The following is a 15262-nucleotide window of genomic DNA, read 5'->3' on the forward strand; positions in this document are numbered from 1 at the left end:
CAGAAAATAAAACTCCAAAAAGCAAAGCACTTACATGAAATGTCCCTGAAGTAGTCCACACTGAAATGAATACAGCCAGATACTTTACCCCTACAGGTCACCACATTTTAATTTACCAGGAGATACAAGCTGATATTCCTCAGTTCCACAGCCTGAAGGTGGCCAATGTAAGTCTGTTTACAGAACCTGGTGACTCTATCAATTCCCTAGAGGGCATGGGCGTGTATATTTTTCCGCACCTACCACACGCCAAGTCCCCCAAGTCCCTTACATATGCTATCTCTTTTAGCCCTCACAGCCACTTTTCAGGGTCACATTTGCATCCCCATTTTACAGATGAGGAAACCAAGGACCAGAATGACTAGGCAGCCTGCTCAAAGTGAAGCAGCCAGCTTTTGGGAGCACCTCTGAGGTTACATCAAAGTCCAAAGTTAAGCTCTCCTCTTTTCCTCTGTACCCCTGCCAAACAGACCCTTAGAAGCAATGGAATAAGCATTTGCTTTGGGAGTTTCCAGGGCTAATGAGCTTGTCCAATGTCAAGAACATGACACCATTTATAAAACCCTCCTCTTCCTTACCTGCAGGGTTGGGGCAAAGGGACCTTTGGGGGAATAAAAGAAAGTACTATATTGTATCACATACCTATCAGATGGAGAGGAATGAAGTTATTGCTATTTATAACTTATAATCTCCCCAAAATATTATTTTTGATAATAAAAATATGCAACCATGACTGAGAAGTTTCATATATGACCACCTATACATTTGTCAATGTGAAGATGTAGTTTTTAAAAGGAAATTCTAATAAGTTATCTGATTAACTAAACTCACTCTGTCATATTACCTATGATTCTGGTAAAGTTGTTGCCTTCTCCCAAATCACCCATAATTAACAGAGTTGTGTTCAAGATCAAAGACATAGCCCACAGGATACTGTTTAAAATGGCCTATAAATGACTTCCATTAATTCAACCTTTAAAAAGCATTTTCTGGGCACCTACAGCATCAAGATTCTGAAGACAGCAGCCAATGTATAAACATTTGAGCAACGCTATGGTATCTTACCCTCTAGAAGGCCTCGAGTGGCTTTAGGCACAGCGGCTCCCTCAGAGGACAGCGGGAGGAGAAGGGCAGAAGTGGGGATGGGCTGCTTAGCTCTTCTGCAACGTTTACTCCCTTACAAGGAGAGGCACAGAGCACAAATGGCAAAAGCATAACCATCAGAAAATCTAGATAGTGAACACATCAGTGTTTTCCAGATTATTTAAAATATTTTAGTGTAGTCAACATATTTTGTAATTTAAATGTTTTAAATTTAACAATGTATAATGTAGCTTCAAAAACATATTTTTTGTAATTAAGGACCACCCCCCAAAGTTCTGTGGCCAGACACCCAAATTCATGTCAGGTTCTGAGTGCAAATTTAAACTGGTTCCTTTCATCATTCAATTCAAGCAAATGGCAGAGTCATATTTTAGAACCAAGAACTGGGTTCAAATCCCAGCTCTGTGAACATACTATTAATAGTTCTGCTACCTTGGGCAAGTTATTAGCTAAAAAAAGAATTTGCCTCCCATCCCACCTGTAAAATGGGTATTCCCTATTGTAAAAGGTATATGAGTAGCATGGCTTTAGTGTTACTGTTGCCATCTTACCCCTTACTCCCCAACTAGAACACACAAGGTGTGTGTGTGGGGGGGGGGCGGGGTGGATTTCACCCACCAGAGCCCTAACAGGAAGTCAGCTGCTCCCTCAGATAAGAGCTGAGGCATAAAGCAGGCAGAGGGTCTGGGGACAGGCAAAGAAGGACCATGTGGTTCGTCTTGCCTGTAGGTTTGATCGCTACCACCCTTGCGATTGCTCCCGTCCGCTTTGACAGGTAAGTGTCACCACGGTGTATTCCAGTCTCCGTGTGAGAAGACCATTAAGGAACGCCTCTTTACAGCTCACATTTTTCATCTTTTACATTAAAGGGAGAAGGTGCTTCGTGTGAAGCCCCGGGATGAAAAACAAGCAAATCTCATAAAGGACTTGGCCCAAACCAACCAGGTAAAGCAGTTAGAGAAATAGCTCATCATTTCATCTGTTCTGTAAAAGCTGCTGTTTCTTTATTTTTGTCTAATGCCTGAAGACAAAGCCAAGGGCAAGAGGCAGGAGGTACTTGGATGATCCCGCCCATCGCCTGCCAATCCTCCTTGTTTTTGTTTTTGTTTTTCCCAGGTTACTGCTTGCATTTTCCTCCCCCAAAGCTTTGCAAACTCGACCTTTCTCTAGCTGCAACTGTCAGACACCTTTTCCAGGGCCTCTTTTCCCTCCCTGCAGTCTGTGCCCCTCCACCGTGCTCACTCCCACCCTGACCTTCCACGGAGGCATAATTTCTGCTAAACTATTAGCTGATAACATGAAGGACCCGATTGGTAACATCAAGACATGACCCTTTCTGAGAGCAGGAAACTTATAACGTTACAGCAGTCTTTTAAAATCCAACAGGCTAACATAATCATTGCACCACTGATTCAGCTGCTCCTACACAAAAGGTGCATTGTGCCAGCCACCTCACATACGTCATTTCAAATTCTCCAACAGATCTTCAATGTCAGTGTCATAATTTAACCTGTTTAAAACATAAGAATCGAAGTTCAAAGACAGTAATTAAATGATCAACAATAGATTTAAACCCAGAACTGAATCTGAGGTTTATTCTAGTCACACACACCTGTATCTCCACATCAAATCAATCAAAAGTTCCACCTCCTCTAATTCCTGTTCAAATCCACATTTTTCTCTATTCCCCTGCCACTGCCAAGTTCCTGTTTATTCTGTCTCCTGCTGGGACAATTTCAATAGCCCCTTAACTAGTATTCAGGGTTCTAGTCCTCCCTCCCACAAAGCCAGGTCACACTGCAACCTCACTGCTCTCTCTAAAACTTGATGGTTGCATTCCTCCATTTAAAGCTTTTTCATGAGAGGCAGCTGAGTATGGAAAGAGTATGGTGTTCAGAGGTTTTAATCCCAGCTCTGTGGCCTTGGACAGGTTAGTTAACTTCTCCGGGTCTCAAGTTCCTTCTCCATCAAATGGGATAATTTTCATACCTACTTCCTGACTAAGGTTGTTATATAAACTAAGTGAGCTAATACTTGGGGAGTGCTCAGAAGTGACCTGGCCGTAATAAGCACCGGAGAAGCATTTTCTATTGTAATTGGTGTAGCATTAAAGTCTTCATGAACTGCCAGACTGCCAGCCTCTGCAGCCTCCTCCTCCCCTGCCCTCTCTCTCACCACTCAAATTCCATGAACACCAAAGACTCACCCACTGGGCCCTGCACACCTCTTTTCAGGGGGAATGTCTCCTTCTTTCCAAGGCTAACTCTTATTCTTCAAGACCAACTCAGGCAGTGTCTCCTACAGGCAGTCTTCTCTGTCCATCCCCTCTCACAACCCAGTTTGGATTATCTCGTGCTCCTGGAACACCTGTGCTTCTCCCTGGCATCCCTCGGTGTGGTGGCATGCACATGTGGCTGTCTCTCACACTATGCTTCCCGCTTCTCATAAACTCTCTGTTGGCCTTTACAGTGGTGGCACCCGGCTCTGGGCCCAGTGCTTAATTAATGCTCATAAAAGTTCACTGAGCCCTGGACTCTGACTGCATTCACATTACCACCAGAATAGAGAAACCGCTATGACGATTAGATAGATGGCTGCCTCACTCGCCTTTAAATCACACTACATCTCTCACTCGTCCATCTCATCTGTAGGTTTTTGATCAAACTAAACCAGTAATATTAGTTAGTTCGTAGCAGTCTCAAAATGATTGACCTGGAGGTAGAATGGGATTCAACTCTAAAACAGCCAGGTAGACATGGCCATTGGTGGAAAGGCTGGAAATTGAACATTTCCTTCACAATTGGTTGGAGAGCGGACCTTCATTTGGTTTCATAATTGATTATGATTTTGAAGAACAACAAGAATTTAAATATTCTCAAAGTTATCTTAACCTGAATGCTATCTTTCAGAGCCCATTCACCAAATTTCTGAACTTTTTATCAAGAGGAAGAGAAGGAGAAGGGAAATCACAGTTAAGTGCCTGCATGCCCCAGGCCTCACAGCTATTTCAGAGTCTTCACAACACTCCCAACTGAGCCCTTTTAGCCTGATTTTTCAGGGGAGCAAACTGAAACTCGGAGTTTTAAGAACTTGCCCGAGGACATACCACTAGAAAAATTAGAGGACTGCATATTATGCCTTCTGTTAAGAGACAAACGTTCCAGGAATTCCAGAGTTTACAGGGACATTTGATTTTGAGACCTGAATTGGGAAGTGGGGTGGGGAGCCATATATTTAATTTATATGCCCAGTTAGAGACAGATGCTGTGGCTAAATCAATTGTGAAACAACCCCAATCTAGCCCAAGATAGTGAAAGCAAACAGATTAACTAAAAGCTGCTCATTCTTTTTGTATTTATAGGTACTATGTCTTGAAAAAGTGATCAGCACAAATGGTTACTTTCCCACTCCCTAATATTGAACAGTTCTGAAATATATTTGCAAACATCTCATAAGTTTATTAAGAGAAGCGTCCATACCTTAGTCACATTGAATCCAAACTCCTTTCATGGTGTATGACACAGTCATTTCTTCACAAACAAGTGCGGGGTAAGCAAATAAACAACTGTGACTAACACTGAACCTGTCTCCACAGCTTGATTTCTGGTATCCTGATGCCGCCCACCACGTAGCTCCTAACATGACAGTGGATTTCCAAGTTAGTGAAGAGGAATCCCAGTCCATCCAGTCTGCCCTGGATCAAAATCAAATGCACTATGAGTAAGTCCCATTATTCAATATTCAAAGGTGTTGGATACTCAAAGTTTGGGGAGTCTTGAAATTGAAAGAGAAGTACTATTTTTTAATTGGGAAATAAAAAAAAAGAAAGCTCTACTATGAGATAAAATCATAGTTACTTCCAAACAGACTGTTGAGGCCTGCTTATAGAGGTGATGAAATCAAATTTGGCTGCTCCACTGCCATCCTATGTTTGCTCTGATCCGCAAGAATAACAATTATCTATACCTGCCATCTCCAAAAGCCAGCCCCTGTGAGGACAGAGTGCCCATGAGCAGGCAGGGATGCTTTAGCCACACTCCTCATCCTGACAGGTAATCAACCCAGAGCTCAGACGCTACTGGTGACAACCAGCACCATGCTTTTGTATTTGAATTCTCCTGATACATAAAAGGAGACCCAAATAATAAGTGTTCGACTTTAAGTAAGAGATGAGGGAATGTAAAATACATAGCAGATAAGTAATTCTTTATGAAAGAAATTCTCCCTCAGAGAAAGCAAAAGCAATGCAATAAGCCTTAAATCCAAGAGGAGAGAATTTTTGGCCAAAGATGCCAAAGTGAGTCATTGCTGTTCCACAGAGAAGAAATAAGGGGAAATTAGGATGTCTTGGCACCAGCCATGGGCCATGTGCAGTCTGGTCCCCAGGGCAGTGAACAAGCAGGGACCCAATGACGAACATGACAAGTCAACACAACATAGAAAACAAAATGTGTTTGTATAATGTCAAAGGTTTAGCAATTTGATGTACTAAGGGGTCCAATTTTAACTCCCCCAGCCCTTGTCATCCTAGGGGTCCCCTTTACCAAGACCCTCACCACTCCAAACACTGCTAAGCACTAGTTCTTTCTTCCTGACTTGCTATTTCTGCCCCCACTACCTCACTTAGTGCTAGAACTCAAAAGGCCCTTCTTCCAGCTGAGACAAAGATCCTATAACATGTTGCAGAGTAAGATGTGCTGCTGCTCATCACAGCTTGGCTGTATTTATGACATTGCTACAATATCCTTAATAAATATAAACCCTACTGAAATTAAGGAAAGGCATATGTAAGACAAGTAAACAAAAAGCATTCTCGTTTGTGGCTGAATGGCTTAAAAAGCAGCAGGCTGCTGTTGACCTCTGTCTTTGTTTTTGCTGTTTTATCAAGAGGGATGTGAAACAAATGTAGAAGTTAATAAATGGGAAGAACATATTCAAAATAAATTTATACCAGCATTTGATTCTTTTTAAGTAGTTTATTGATATGGGCTTTTCTATACTTATATAAATTGCAGCATTAAATTAGAATAGACACTTTATAAATATACCTCCAAGATCACAGAACTAAGCAGTGCATTATGGACCCTGCTTATGCTAAGGTCCAGAGGACATATTGATTCTTTCATCTAGAAGACATCACCCCTCCACCCTATATACCTCCTGGTAACTGTGTCTCTTTTTTCACTCCACATCCAGGCTTCTCGAATGTGTGCCTTGATTATTACACTCTTCACTTTATTAACATAGACCTGACCAGGATTATATCTATTAATTAATATATCTATTAAGATAGACCTGATTCCTGTAATCAACCAATCCTTGCAAAGAAGCCAGCCCAAGCTAAGATAAATTTTAGCTGACCAATTTTGTAGAATTTGGTTTGAACAGCAGGGGAAAAATGAAATACAGTAATATACCTTGGTTTGCGAGCATAATTCATTCCAGAAACAAACTACTCGTATTGCAAGACTTTGCTCATTTACCAAGTTAAAATGTATTAGAAATGTTTGCTCATCTTGCAAAACACTCGCAAACCAAGTTACTCTCAATCCAAGGTTTTACTTAATACCCTAGTAATGTAGACAAAAACCTAGTTGCTTGACATGAGTGTGGATAGTGGAATAAATCACTGCGAGGGAAGACACCCAGGCAGATGGCTTATCTCCTCCCATTTTATCAAACAGCTCCCATCAGCCCTCCCTCCTCTTTGGTCCTCTATAAGGCCTCTCCCACCCTGAAACAATTCTTACTCAACCAGAGGTCTAAATTCAGATCCTCACAAATGGTGTTTTTTCACTTTGTCTTAGGCCAAGATACTTTCTTGCGATAAGAACCAAAGGGTTAAGATACCTATAAAAATTAGTTTTATCTAATTAGGACACGCTTTCTAGAAATTAGTCCAAATTAGCCACCGTTGTGGGAAAGCCACATAATTAGTTACCTTCCTCAGAAATATAAATATGTAAAGTGATCTGTGCAGACAAGAACTACTTAAAACCTTGTCTCCTAGTACTAATTATATAGATAATTTTATCTGCATATTAATTACATGTGTTACTTGGCGTCAGTCAGTAGCAGAAGAGGGTTCTAAGTACAGAAATATCTGGTTGGACCCAAACACGAGTCTGAATAAAACCACACTAAGAGGCTGCTTTGACACAATGATTTACTTAGACAGCCTTCATTAGACAGTGCATATAAACCACTATTTTGTTTAAAGCATCTGTGTGTGACTTTTTTTTAATTTTCAGAAACTTAAATTACTAAGACAGATTTGATTTTAAAGTAGCATGTTTGTTCCCTTTTTATTTACACTTTTACAAAATTATAAAAGGCCAAATAAAATAAAATAAAATAAAATATACATATAACCTGAACAGACTGTTGAATAAATGTCTAAAAGAAAGCACATCCATTGAGCTGAGAATAAAGGGACAGACACCATATTTAGATTCAGCAGTTAAAAACCCTAGAGTTTTTACAGATTTTTTTTATATTTTAGATATCTGTATTTTAGATATATTTTAGACTATCTTTACTTTGATCAAAAGTTAAAATTATAAAATAAATGAAAGGCAATTCAGAAAAAGCACTATTAATAATAAAACTCAAATGATATAATTAAGTAGAATCTCATTAAGATCCACCTAAGATTAGGGAGGAATGCAAAAGAGATAATATACCAAACTGACACAGCCATCTCAACACCTCATATGAATACTAATAATATTCAGTAAGACACAAACTCATATTCCAAGTATATACATGGTCCTATAAAATAAGTATTTCATCAAATAAATCATTCTCATATCTCATCCTATCCATTTTTCCTTCTGCTCTATGTTTTCATATATCACTTGCCCAAGAGTAAAACAAGTCTGTAGCTACCTGCTACAGACAGATGTTGGAGAGATGTTGGTCGTGGTAGAAAACAGAAGAGTGGGGTCGGTAAGAATGTGGATTCTGGAGCGAGGCTGTCCAGCCCTATTTAAAACAAGCATTAGTAGGTAGTTAACACTGACAATTGATTCAACTTCTCTCCACCTCATTTTCTTCATCTTTAAAATGGTGTTTCATGCAGATTGACTGGGAATATAAAATCACTTTTTGCCTGGTTCCTTTACTTCTATTAAATCAAGTGGAGGAAAGACTACTTATACATGTGTTACACAATTGTGTGTGTCTGTACGGGAGAACACACACACACACACACACACACACGCACACACACACTGCAATAGAGGATAATGACAGGCTATCACTAGATGCTCCCTTTCCTTTCTAGTGAATAAATTAATGCCTTAAAATTTATTATCCAACACAGAGGAATGCCTCAAATGTTGGGAATTCCATGTCAGTACAGTGCTGAGTTTGATACACATGTATGATAACCCGGTTAAGGAGTTACTGGGAGCAAATGACATCTTGTGGAAACCTGAAATCATGCTTTCTGAGTAGCCCCTACCCTGCTGGAATGTGGACATGGGGGAGGGGCAGAAGTCCAGACCAGTCTATAAGATGCCAATGACTGTGCCTCCCTGAAACATCCTTCCCCACTGCCCGCACGTGCACACACACGGTTTTTCCCATACATATATACCTATGATAAAGTCTAATTTATAAAATAAGCACCATAAGAGATTAACAATAACTAATAATAAACAATTATAACAATATACTATAATAAAAGTTATGTGAATATGGTCTCTCTCTCTCTCAAAATATTTTATTGTACTATACTCCCCTTCTTCCTGTGATGTTAAATGATACAATAACTACGAGATAAAATGAAATGAGGTACCCAGAGTGGCACACAATTTAAAGCTTGTGAATTATCTCTGGAATTTTCCATTTAATATTTTTGGAACACAGTTGACGGTGGGAAACTGAAAGCACAGAAAGAGAAACTGCAGGTAAGAGGGGACCGCTGCCCACTGGCCCACAGTTCTCCATTCCTTCTTTGTTCCTCTCTAAAAGCAGCAGAAGGGGGCGCCTTGAAATTGTCAAAATAGGATTCACCTCACCTCTTCTCTTAACTTCTCTGCTCCCTGACATTGAGACACAGGTTTCCAGGAGAGCTGGTCAACCGGGCAAACTTTGTACAAGCCTCGGCAGACTAAGAAAATGACAGGTCAGAAGGCAATACTCAGAGATTCCATTTCTTGTGCTGGAGGCCTTGTTGTATATTGGTTCACAGCTAGAGGGCAGACATCTCTATGTTCAAATCTCAACTTCTGTAATTTACCAGTTGTGAGAACTTTGGAAATCTACCTAACCTCTATAAAAATGAGGATGATAATGGTATCCAATTAATAGTGTAGAAGTGAAGATTAAAAGATAAAATGTAAATACCATGCTAAGCAGAGTGACTGGCACATAAGAAAGACTGAATAAGCATTAGCCATTTATATCATTAAATCCTCAGTAATAAATATTTATCCTTTCACCTACATTTAGATATAGTTTTAATAAATTAAGCAAATCTTGGAGTGCTAAAATAATAGATGAGAGAAAATAATTTGGCTATATCTGCCTAAACCTGGCTGCTGGTTACTGGAAGGCTCATGAAAATAACATCTGCCCTAGTTCTTAATTTTCAACCTTAGGCTTAATTTCTAGTCCTATCAGCAACAATCTGGCACCATTCTGATGTCTTCGTGCAGCTGCATTTGTGGAAAGGCCATATTTCAGCTCACATGGCTTTCTATTGCTGCTGTTATCACAAGAACAAAATTAATGTGAGCTTACGTCTAAAACTATTCTTAGATACAAACTTCCTGTGACTAATTAATACTGCCTTATGTTACAAATCAACCTTTGGGACCATAAAATTTCTCCTTTGCCTGGTTCCTCTACTTCTATTAACGCAGGTGAAGCAAAAGCCACATGCTCTCAGACCTTAAAACAATTAATTAGGCCTACAGAGACCACCCAAAATATAACTTTCAACCTTCTCAGGCTTCCTGTGAGTTTTAGCGCAACATGTCCCACCGATTCCAAAATTGGTGTCACAATTTGTCTCAGAAATCCCAGATTCACTGTAAATCAAAAGACAAGCAAAGAGTGAAGTACATATAATGTGCATTATAATGTGCTTGTCAGTGCTTTAATGGCAAGCAATATTCATGAGCAGTACTTGGTCTCCTGTGCTAAATAAACTCTAATTAGGAGTATACCTCATTTATGCTCTGCCTCCCAACTCAGGTCAGTCAATCAGCAAGAAGAAACCACAGGAAGAGTGGGTATTGCTGTGTCACAGTTCATTATCATAAGAAATTGAGGAAATCAGGGTCTAACGAGTGCAAACCATCAAAGCCTGGCTTAAAGACATGTTAAAACTGTGAAGTGGTTGTCAGTTCTGTGACTCATCTACACTATTATACTGAAGTTCACTGAGTACCTGTGGCATGCCAAGGACCTTTCATATTTCACTCAGTTTCATCCTCACCGCAATCCTGGCTGGTATGTTTGGTACTATTGTAAAAGTGAGTACACTGAAAATCAGAGAGATAGTTAGCCATCCAATATCACAGTAAGTATTAAGTAGACAAACTGGGGTTGAAATCCAAGAATGTGTGACCACCAAGTCTCTTCCCACTAGATTCCTGCTTCCTTATTGATAGGATTGATTTATGGAAACGAAAGAGTACATGACACTGTCCTAAATGACTAAAAAAAATGTTTAAAAATAGACAGCATCTTTCTACACAGGACTCATTGTTAATAGAAGGAAAATACATATGTGTTTCATCAACAAAAGTAGGGAATTGCTTTTTTTATATGATGTCAATGGAAAGGGAGACAATCCAAATAAAGAAGTTGTTCAGATAAATACAACTTTAAAAACCCTTTATTTTAAATATTTCACAAAATATTTCCATTATAAACCTCAGTTCTCTACTCTGCAAAATAGAGTACATATGCTGAATACACTTTACCTTTGGTTGAGCGATTATAATTATCAACACAGATTTTCATGCTACGTTGTAAGAGAATGCTATCCTCAAGGGCTATTTAAGTTCCCAAAATATTTTGGTTCATTTGGAGTTATATCTGACCCTGTGTTTCCTAAGTCCTTCTGACTCTGGAGTTTTACTTTGCTTTCTTTTTCTTTTGCTGTCAGCTGTCACCTACTGATAGTATGCTTGCTTCGTGCAAGTCGTTTTCCCTGTATCCAATGCATTCCTAGGTTAAATAAGCTTTTTATAACTGTTTCTAAAATAAGAGGAACAAGGCTTTTTTGTGAGGGTGTTTGTAAATCTCCTGTGTATGCAACATAATATTTAACATATTAAAGTATCTAATAATAAATTTTAATGCAACCATACATCAATGGATAATAATTGGATCATATAAATAGACACTGCCATATTAATCTCAAAACGGCAATCAATATTACACTTAATGACGAAAGACAGATTTTCTTGTTAAAACCAGGAAAAAAATAAAACACCCTTTTTCACCACTATTATTTCCATTTTCTAGAGAGCTTAGCCAATGCAATAAAGAAAAACAAATAGCTATTGGAAAAAAGTAGAAAGTATAATTTTTGCAGAAGAAATAACTACACAGGAAACTCTAAAGACATAGAGTTTAAACTCTAAAAAATCTTAGAAGTAAAAGGATAGTTTTTAAACTAATACAGTGCCTAATATATACTTATACTTATATACTTATAAGCAAAGCAATACATTTTTTAAATATATCAGTAATAACCAGTCCATGTGTTTACAACAGAAAAACCACTCACAATGAACAAAATATACAAAATTTTACTGAAAAATCAAATAAAGCTATAGTATAGTTTACTATTAATAAGATTCTTCTCAAACATATTCATAATTTAATATAATTTTAATCAAAAGCCAATTTTCCTAATAATTTTAAAGTAATTCTGACAAAATGTTCATTAAACACAGGTAAAATTACTCAAAAATTTTGAAAACAAGATAAGGAGACACTTAATAAAATATTAAAATTCAATATTAAAACCATAATTAAATATGATTTAGTGCTTACACAAGAGCAGGAAAACAGATCAATAGAGCACAACAGAAAATCCCTAAACAGACAAAATATACTAAAATATTTGTGTATATGATGACAATGGTATTTTTGAAACATAAATCTTGAAGTCAGACAAGCTGTCATTCAATGCATAAATTGTATTTAAACTTTTTTTTTTTTTTTGTCTTCCAGGAGTTTTTTTGTTTTGTTTTGTTTTAGTTTCAGGTATACAAAACAATGTAACAGTTAGACATTTACTTCTATGTATTTAAACTTTCTGAGCAATAATGTCCCCATCTATAAAACGGTAGTAATACTGATAAGACAAAAGAAAATAATGTGTATAAAGCAGTACCTGGACCATATTAAATGAACGTGCAGATGAAAAATGTCAAGTAGACAGTTGAGTGTGCAAGCCACAGGAGAGGAAGGGGAAAAGGTTAGTGAGAGGCAATTCAGAGGAGAGGCCAGAACTGGAGATACAAATGTGCACAGCTATTAGGCTGCCATTAGAGCTGTGGGATTCAGGAAGTAAGGAGGTGATGAGGTGAGATAGCTCAGGAAGAGATGAAACAGGTAAAAGGGTAGAGAAACAACCTTCTGGGCCCCAACCTACCCTCCCAGTGACTCTTCCTGCATCTTATTTCACCCTCTCTAGACCAGCCTGGCCAATTTCTAGCTCTGTAACCATGGGCAAGTTATTTAAATGCTTTCTGCCTCAGTTTTCTCATCTGTAAAATGAGGATAATAATCTCATGTGAAGATGAAATGAGTTAATGTGCATAAGTTAGTTAGAGCAATGGCTGGCATGTGGTGAGTGCAGAGTAAGTACTTACTTGCTATTGTTGTTACTCACATTTCTCCCAGCTCTCAAAGTGTGAAATGATGAGACAGTAAGTAGATTTATGCAGAAGAATATCCCTTGTTGCCTGGGTTATGTGTTTGTGAATGTGTGTGTGCTCTGAAGAAAGACTTGGAGTGACTATAGATCAGTGCTGACCAATAGCAGTGTAATGCAAACCACACGTGTAATTTTAAATAGTCTAGTAGCCACATTAAAAAAGTAAAAAGCAACTGGCAAAATTTTAACAAAATATTTTATGTAATCCAACATATCCAAAATATCACTTCAACATGTAATGAATATAACTTATTAGTAAGATATTTTACATGTACAGCAACCTCTATTTTTGGACAAGCCCTATTGTAAGGGCTTTAGAGCCATGTGCAGCTGTAGATCATTATATTGGACAGCACAGCTCTCGATAAATGGGAAGATATGAAGCAAGACACATGACACGTCTAAAGAAAATCGTTAGTGAATAATCAAGAAACAGGGAAAACATGATCTAAGATAAAGAAAAAGGAAGAGAAAAATGTCTGCAAATGAAAGATAACTGTTTTTCTTTCTCCAGTAAATGTGTATTTTATCATTCCCTTGTCAAACAGAATCTTGATTCGTAATCTACAAGAAGAGATTGAGAAACAGTTTGATGTTAAAGAAGATATCCCAGGCAGGCACAGCTATGCAAAATACAATAACTGGGACAAGGTACAGTATGTAATGTCTGTGCTTTCAAGAAAAAAGAAAAATAAGGGGGGTTATCCTCAACATTTTCTGTCAGCTGTCACTTAGTTTTCTTTTTTCTAATTCCTCAAATTGGTTTTGCTCTTAAGATTGTTGCTTGGACTGAAAAAATGGTTCACAAGCGTCCTGAAATGGTCTCTCGTATTAAAATTGGAACTACTGTTGAAGATAATCCACTATATATTCTCAAGGTAAAAATTATTCAAGAACTACTGATTTTTATTATTGTTGAAAACCATGAGTTTAAAAGTTACTTTTTGAAATAATTTTGATACAATAATTTTTTTAAAGAACATTTAAGCCCTAGACATCCATTCAGGAAGAGAAGTAACAGGTTGTTTTAGGTGGAACCAAGAACGTCCCTAATTAAACCATTTGTCAGACACAGTGGTCAAACCCAGACAAATATCTTATCCTGTATTTTTACTATAAGAGTTTATGATGTTGCTGGTGTATTAAACAGTTTTCCATCTATTAAAGTTCAGTGAAGCTGATGACTAAAATGTCATGGAGAGAAGAGAAATTTAAGAATCATAAAATCATAGGATCCCAGTAAGTGAGGCATTTCAGCCCCATGTTGATGGGAGATTCCCTTCCCTAACCACGCTGACAATTGTCATTCAGCTGTTGCTGGATCTTTGTACATCCAAAGCCACTGCTCCCTGAAGCATCCCCTTAATAACTGGGAAGCCCTTCCTTACTCTGAACTCCCATCCATTCATTCTCTCCAACCACTCAAAACAAATCTAACTTCTCTTCAAAATGACAGCCCTTCAAATATCCAACTACTATTCCTCTTCCCCACTGCAAACACAGCTACAAAATCCTTTCCACTCCAGGAGAAACATCCCCAGTATATCAAGACAGAAAAACGAAAGGAAATGGCAGAAACAGAAACAACTTTATAATCTATTTTTCAGACAAAAGAATGTTAGCAGTGAAACAAGAAAAACAGTAGATTGTGATACAAAAACAAAACAAACCCCAAAACCCTAACGGCAACTCTGATACTAAGGAAAACTTTTGAAATATATACTATGTAATCGATTATGGATTATGTATAGACATTTAAGGATATATGCCATGGTCCTTCCTGAGAACAATATGTGTTTACACACTCATTCAACAGAAGACAGGGGAAAGAATTGCTCTGAGAATATGAATGCGTTATTGGAAAACCAGGGATCAATGTGTGAGTTCATGCAAATAATTCCTCAACTTCATTTTTAAATAGGTTGGGAAAAAGGATGAAAGAAGAAAGGCTATTTTTATGGACTGTGGAATTCATGCACGAGAATGGATCTCCCCGGCATTCTGCCAGTGGTTTGTCTATCAGGTAAGTGAGTTGGAACACTCATCCAATTCCGCTTTGATTGTCAGGCCTCTTGCACTTCACTGAGTGGCAGCAGTTCCACTTAACTAGAAGAGCCCATGTTTGGAGCTGTCAGGAAATAAATAAATGCTCTGGATTTCACTCAGCATTCAGTTTTTATAAAATTGACACCTTCCTTCCAGCTTCTTAAAATCCAGCTGACAGTTTTTAAAACTAAAAGACATTTTTTT

General features: G+C 38.1%; 1 protein-coding gene across 1 annotated transcript in view; it reads left to right on the forward strand.

The window, feature by feature from the left end:
* Nucleotides 1-1765: 1765 nt before the first annotated feature.
* Nucleotides 1766-15262, forward strand: part of CPA3 (carboxypeptidase A3) — a 28941-nt gene continuing 15444 nt past the window's right edge. Inside the window, exons 1-6 of the mRNA XM_019631372.1 lie at nucleotides 1766-1879; nucleotides 1974-2049; nucleotides 4700-4824; nucleotides 13561-13663; nucleotides 13789-13890; nucleotides 14934-15035. Coding sequence (XP_019486917.1) covers nucleotides 1812-1879; nucleotides 1974-2049; nucleotides 4700-4824; nucleotides 13561-13663; nucleotides 13789-13890; nucleotides 14934-15035 — 576 coding nt within the window. The 5' untranslated portion in view covers nucleotides 1766-1811. The remainder of the gene's footprint in view (nucleotides 1880-1973; nucleotides 2050-4699; nucleotides 4825-13560; nucleotides 13664-13788; nucleotides 13891-14933; nucleotides 15036-15262) is intronic.

This window comes from Hipposideros armiger, unplaced genomic scaffold (assembly GCF_001890085.2).
Source record: "Hipposideros armiger isolate ML-2016 unplaced genomic scaffold, ASM189008v1 scaffold_995, whole genome shotgun sequence".
In the NCBI taxonomy this organism is placed as follows: Eukaryota; Metazoa; Chordata; class Mammalia; order Chiroptera; family Hipposideridae; genus Hipposideros; species Hipposideros armiger.